Source organism: Mesocricetus auratus, unplaced genomic scaffold, assembly GCF_017639785.1.
Source record: "Mesocricetus auratus isolate SY011 unplaced genomic scaffold, BCM_Maur_2.0 Super-Scaffold_100009, whole genome shotgun sequence".
NCBI classification, from domain to species: Eukaryota; Metazoa; Chordata; class Mammalia; order Rodentia; family Cricetidae; genus Mesocricetus; species Mesocricetus auratus.
Genome location: NW_024429193.1, coordinates 25,908,569 through 25,914,916, shown reverse-complemented (window position 1 = coordinate 25,914,916; position 6,348 = coordinate 25,908,569). Strand labels below are relative to the sequence as shown.

Below are 6,348 nucleotides of genomic sequence, written 5' to 3'. Positions count from 1 at the left end.
GGATGGGGTCTTTCCTCGGGGTTGCGTCTCGAGGCCGTGACGTCATGAGCAGCGGCCGCGCGGAGGCGGCGGAGGGGGGGAGGGGACGCCGGGCGCTGTCAGTGGAGCGCGGCGCGCGCTTCCAGGCCGGGTTCTGAGCTGCGAGCCTGGGCGGCCCGGGCGGGCCCAGGCTGGTCGCTCCCGCTGTCACCTTCCAAAAGCCGCCTCTTGTAGACGCGCCTGAAATGCAGAGCACGGGCCACTAAGCAGCCCCGCCAGGCACAACTACAACGCTTAGGAGCTCATGCCCCTAGCCTCTGCGCCCCCAGATTCAGGCAGGTACTACTCGGGTCCCGGTGTTCTGTGTGGCCGTGGGTGGGGCTGGCGGGACCGAGGACCGTCCGGTGCCGAGAGTGACCCCGCCAGTCTGCAGTCGCCGGCAGAACCCACCCAGGGAGCTGCGTTCGCCTCCAAACCTCCTTCCCCCTGACGCCGAAGTTCACCGAGTCTTGAAATGCAAATATGGTTTTGCTCCAGATTGAAAAATCAGCTTCTTTCCTCCCAGTGTTTGACTTTCCCCGCTCATTTCTGTCACTCGTCTACAAGCTCTTTCAGAGTTTATGTTGTGCCTTGCTCATTGAAACAGTGCGAGTGACTTGTTTGTGGCCCTCAAGCAGCTACAGAAACACCAGACTTACGGAACTTTCAAAGTGTTCCCTGAGTAAGCTTTACAAGCCATCTGCTTACAAGGCTTTCGTCTTGTGATCTCTCACCGCGTCATGTTAGTTTTTCATTTTCTGCTAGCCACCCAGTGTGAGCACGTGCGTGTGTCTGTTTTCTGTTTTGTGAGCTTCATGGGCACTTGAGAAGTAGAGAGCAATAATTGAATGTTTTTATGCTTGCTAGTGGTTTTGTGTTTTTCAATCGTAAGCACTTGCTTGATTTTTCAATTGTATGTGATTAAGATCTATAACTGAAAACCCAATATTCTGTTGTAAAATTGAATATTAAAATGCTGCAGTTATGTCTCATCTTTCCTACCACTTCAAGCCTGGCATTAGATATAATTTCTGTAGTTTGGGATCTGTCTATTGAACAGGAAATTAAAATTCTGAGTGGTGGTGGTTTACATCCTTAATCCTGGCACTCCAGAGGCAGAGGCAGGCAATCTCTGTGAGTTCAAGGCTAACCTGGTCTCTAGAGCAATTTCTAGGACAGGCACGGCTACACAGAGAAACCCTGTCTCAAAAAACAAACAAAAAATTTGAAGAAATTTAGGCTCTAGTCCTTTTTACTATTGCCTTTTTAATAGTGATCATACCTATTTACATATCAACTTTTCAAAATCTGTTTTGACTCCTTGAGAATAGTAGTGCCTCTGCTCATCACCACAGAAAGCAAATTCACCTGTTTTAGTTACCAAGTTTGCAGGTTCTTGGGTTCTGAAAGCAGGCAGGAGATTTTATGTAGCTGCTAATGAACAGAGAGGGAAGCCATGCTCTAACTGCTTCTTACAGAGCAAGTCTGAGGCCTGGGTATGGGGTATGAAGTGGTTTGCATACATGCTAAACTGTCATCAAAACATTTCATAGGAAAGGGAAATTTGTGGCAACTATGACACCACCTTCCTTCCCTAATTGGACATAATTGTATCTGTGGTGGCACTAATGGGTGTATCCTTTCTGTTATAAAGAGCACAAATTCACTTGAATTGTCAAAATGGTGCCCAAGCCAGATTGAGGCAGTCTGGAGTTTCCTGGTTGGCCAACAGTTGCTTGTGGCTATGGGTACCTGGCTTTTAGGTTTTCAAAGTGGCATGGGTAAGCAAACAGCTATCACTAATTAGCTGGTGTAGTCTGGCAAATAGAGCTATCACTAATACCTGGTATAGTCCAGGGACACCTGCATTTTCCCTCTGCTGGACCTTTTACTTATACATTGTCAAGGTTGATTATAGGCCCTAAGTGTATTGTTTGTCTTATGTGTTGAAAGCAAATGTTCACAGGAGTAGGAATTTATAATTATTTCTCAGTACAGACCCATGCAGTGTGCTAGATCACATTTTCCTTTTGTTTTAATATCATGACTCCATGAGAATTTTTGTAATAGTAAACCTAATTCAGTTCTTTCTTTCCCTCCAACAGTAAGTGTGCTTGCTTTTAGTAGACTGTTATGTTTGGACACATTTTTATACCTTTTTCTTTTGTAAACTCCCTTTATTGTTTGCCTTTAAGTTTCTCTTTGGAGAAAAGGTACATGCCCTTTCTTCAGCAAGTTTTCACACTTTTCTATGGCATCTGTAGAAACCCCCATTCCATGCCTCTGCTTGAAGGTATTTCCCTTAGAATCCAATGGCTTTTTGCTTAACTCATGTGTAATTTTCTTGTTTACATCTGTTGTTTGTTCCTTCTGTTTTATTAAATTACACCCTGGAAAAATGTGCTTATAATAGGTGTGTGGGTGATGCGTCTTGTATGGAAACTTGAACTGTTTGGTGGTGCCTTTGTGTGAATGATTTTTTAAATAGTTACATGATTGTAAGTTATTGACTTTTACTACATTGTAGCTATAAATTTTAGTGTGACATTACTGCATAGTTTCTTGATTACCAAGAGATTTGTTTTCTCATGAGTATTGGCCATTCTTCTGTACTCTCATGAAGTGTTAGTTTCTATTCTCTTGCTTTACATAATGGATGTAATTTTTCTCAAACCCCCTAGATACATTTGAATTTTGCATCATTTCTCACTCATTTTTATCTTTATCCTGTAGTCTCTCCTTAACTACCTGATGATTCTTTAAGTTCTGTGTTTAGGAGTTAAGGTTGACTGTGTGATGCTTCCTGTATATGGAGAAGATTGTTCACTTAATGCTCATTTTAGAACAACTGGAACTTAACTGGGGCACTAAAAATTCCAGAATGGAGAACTCCCCCACCCTGGGCTTCCCCCTTTTCTCTCTTCCCCCCATAATCTCTTTTCCCAGTGTTTATAGCAGTTATAATCCACCTTCATTTCACTCACATGACTTTCCTTTCACTCCTCTTTCCTTGTTTTTTTCTTTTTTTACTTTTTCCTTCCTTCTTATCTGTTTTTCTTTTATACTTGGAAAATAAATGACTATATATATTGGGGAGCTGGTAGCAAAACTGACTCTTCTAATACTTCAGTATTTCACATCATCTACTTTCAGCCTTTCTTTTGACTCTGCTTAGCATTGTTCGGGTTCTCAAAGGTGAAACCCCTGAATCTGAAGGGGCCAAGTTGACCTCTAACTGCTCCGCACTGTGTCCTTGCTTGTGATGGGGGTCTTTTGTACACACTTTATAGTCATTTCCTGAAGTCCTCACACTAGTAGGATGGTAGGTTAGTGAAGCTTTGGGGAAAAGAGGAACGTCACCAATATGAAAATGTAGTACCCGATTTCCTCTACACTTGAAAGTCACAGATGTGGCTATGCACACAGCTCTATGTAAGTATTGGGGAGGTAAAGGTAGGTGGATTAGGAGTTCAAGGATAGGGAGGAGAGAGTAGTGGAGGAGAGAGTAGTCTGTGATAGATGAGAATCCTGTATCAAAAACAAAACAAGAACTACAACAAAACAAAACATCCCTCCCCAAGTGCAGGTATATAATTTGGAAATCTTCTAACTTTTTGTTTCCTTATTTCCTTTTTATTATTCTTCTCCCGTATATTACATCCTGACCATAGTTTCTGCTCCCACCTCTCCTCCTAGTCCCTGCTCTCTTTCCCTTCAGAAAGGGGAGGCCTCCCAGGGATATCAACCAAACATGGCCCTATCAAGTTTTAATAAGACTAAACACGTCCCTTTGTTGACGCTGGATGAGGCAACCTAATAGGAGGAAAAGGGTCCCAAGAGCAGGCAAAGGATCAGAGACAGCCCCAGCACTCACTGTTAGGAGTCCCACAAGAATACCAACATACACAACCGTAACATATATCCAGAGGACCTACTTCAGACCCGTACAGGCTCCTTGATTATTGGTTCAGTCTTTGTGACCTTCTGTGAGCCCTGGCTAGTTGATTTTATGGGTCATTTTCTTATGGTGTCCTTGACCCCTCCAACTCCTCTAATCCTTCCTCACCCACTTGCTGGATGAAGCGTCTCTGATGATGACTGTGCTTAGCTCCAGTCTACATTAGGAATTAATTCATTGACTTTTTTGCAGTCATGTGGTTCTATCCTAAGTCCCTGGATTAACCAGTCTCCGACTCCTGATCATTCAGGCAGGGTTAGGCATGGACTCCCTCTCCTGATGAGGATGTTGTGGAATATTACTTTAAGATGTGTTACATTCATTTATGCTGTGGAACATTAGTTTAATGATGCAAAGATGTGTTGCATTCTTTTATGCTGCATTTGTTTAACTCTGTAAAGCTGTGTTGTTGTGCCTGTCTAAAACACCTGATTGGTCTAATAAGTGTTGAACACCAATAGCTAGGCAGAGGCAGGGGTAGGCGGGGCTGGCAGGCAGAGAGACTAGATATCTAAGGAAGAGGAGGAGCAAGGAAAGGAGAAGGCGAGGACACCGCTGGGGCGTGGGCAGCTGCCCAGCCGCACAACCAGCCACAGAGTAAGGAAGAAAAGACATGGAATAAAGAAAGGTAAAATGTAGAAGAAGAGAAACAGGTTAATTGAAATAAGAAAAGCTGGCTAGAAACAAGCCAAGCCAAGGCCAGGCATTCATAAGTAAGAATAGGTGTGTGTTTATTTGGGAGCTGGGTGGCAGGGAGTCCCCAAAGAGTAAAAAACCAACCAGCTACGCATGGGTTTCAAGTTGGAACATCTTGCAGGCAAGACAAATTGTAGGTTGAAGTTTTGTGGCTAGGTTAGTGTCCTAATTCCTCCAGTGGGAGCTTTGCCCGGTTATAGAAGATAGCTGGCTCAGACTCCATTTCCCCCATCTCTAGCCATCTAGACTAATATCACCCTCGTGGATTCCTGGGGGTTTCCATTGCACAGGGTTTCTACCTCGCCCCCAAAATGCCCTACCAGCTCAGTCATCTCTCCCATGACTGAAAATCCTTGAATTGATTTTGAACTGTAATATAAACTTAGCCTTGGATGTCTTTTTCCTTCATATATTGTCTTGAAATTCTTAAATTTATTTTTTCCTAGTTCAGAGTGGCATTTTTTTTCTGAGTTGTGTATTAATTTTCAAGTGAGACAATACTGGATTAATGTTGGGTCAGTGTGTCATAAGCAATTATCTCCTTTTCTAGATCATCTGAGAGGACCCAGGCTCCAGACATGTTTCCTTTGAAGGATGCTGACATGGGTGCCTTCACGTTCTTTGCCTCGGCACTCCCACATGATGTCTGTGGAAGCAACGGACTTCCTCTTACGCCAAATTCCATCAAAATCTTAGGTCGCTTTCAAATCCTTAAGACCATCACCCATCCTAGACTGTGCCAGTATGTGGATATTTCTAGGGGAAAGCATGGTAAGTTTTGGGTTTTGATTTGTTTAGTTCTTGATTTTTTTTATTTTATATTCACTGCTTCAATTCAAGATGCAATTTTAAATACCAAATTAATATATATTGACATGCAGTCATGAACTTGCTCTTATGTTTTTATGTTTCAAACTAAACTTGACTAACTTTTAAAATGAAAAGGGATTCATTATTTTCTTACTGTTGCGTATGCTTTTTTTTTTTTATGGAACTACAGTAGTTGGTTGAAATCCAATGCTCGGTAGCAGTATTCGCTGCGGTTGTGATCGTATGATGAGGTTCCTCCACACTTGAAGTTGCTGATGATGACAGTGCTTTTCGTGCTATAATCGTTTAGGAATATTAATGGCAAGCTGAAGTTCTATGTCTTAGGATTATCTTAAATGCCCTTTAGTAAAATGTGCCTGATTTTCTGACATGAAATAATTTGGAGATATAAAAATGCATCAAAGTCAAACATTTATGTTTTCTGACATTCAGCCATTTTTTTCTATAAAATATTGGTTAGTATTCAGGCATTTGTACTGACCTGTTTTGGGGGTTCTATCAGGATACGCCCTCAGCTGCAGCCACTAAGAGCACCATCTGTGCATATTCACTATGTTCCCTTTTAAAAGGTCCCTGAGTACCTCCCATCCTCCTCTTTTTTTTCTCCCTCTTTCTGTTTCTCTCTGTGTCTCTTTCTGTTTCTCTCTGTGTCTCACTTTCTGTTTCTCTGTTTCTCTTTCTGTTTTTCTGTGTGTCTTTCTGTTTCTATTTCTCTCTCTCTTTCTCTGTCTGTCTCTCTGCCTCTCTCCTCTCTTTTGCTGTTCCTGTCCCTGGAGGCCAGTCTCTCCCCCCCACCCCTTTATGCTTTTTACAAGGCCTTTCCCTAATTAAAAAAACACCCTCCT

The 6,348-nt window shown here is 42.5% G+C and overlaps 1 protein-coding gene across 14 annotated transcripts in view; it reads left to right on the top strand.

Annotated features, from left to right (window-relative positions):
- Positions 1 to 69: 69 nt before the first annotated feature.
- Tbck (TBC1 domain containing kinase) overlaps positions 70 to 6,348 on the top strand; it is a 136,560-nt gene continuing 130,281 nt past the window's right edge. For 8 of the 14 annotated variants that reach the window (XM_021234005.2, XM_021234006.2, XM_021234004.2 and 5 more), the window contains exons 1-2: positions 70 to 318; positions 5,223 to 5,443. In XM_021234005.2, coding sequence (XP_021089664.1) covers positions 284 to 318; positions 5,223 to 5,443 — 256 coding nt within the window. In that variant the 5' untranslated portion in view covers positions 70 to 283. Of the gene's footprint in view, positions 319 to 4,496; positions 4,605 to 5,222; positions 5,444 to 6,348 lie in introns of those variants that run through there. The other 6 variants (XR_005879313.1, XM_013121928.3, XM_013121927.3 and 3 more) reach the window with 4 other exon arrangements.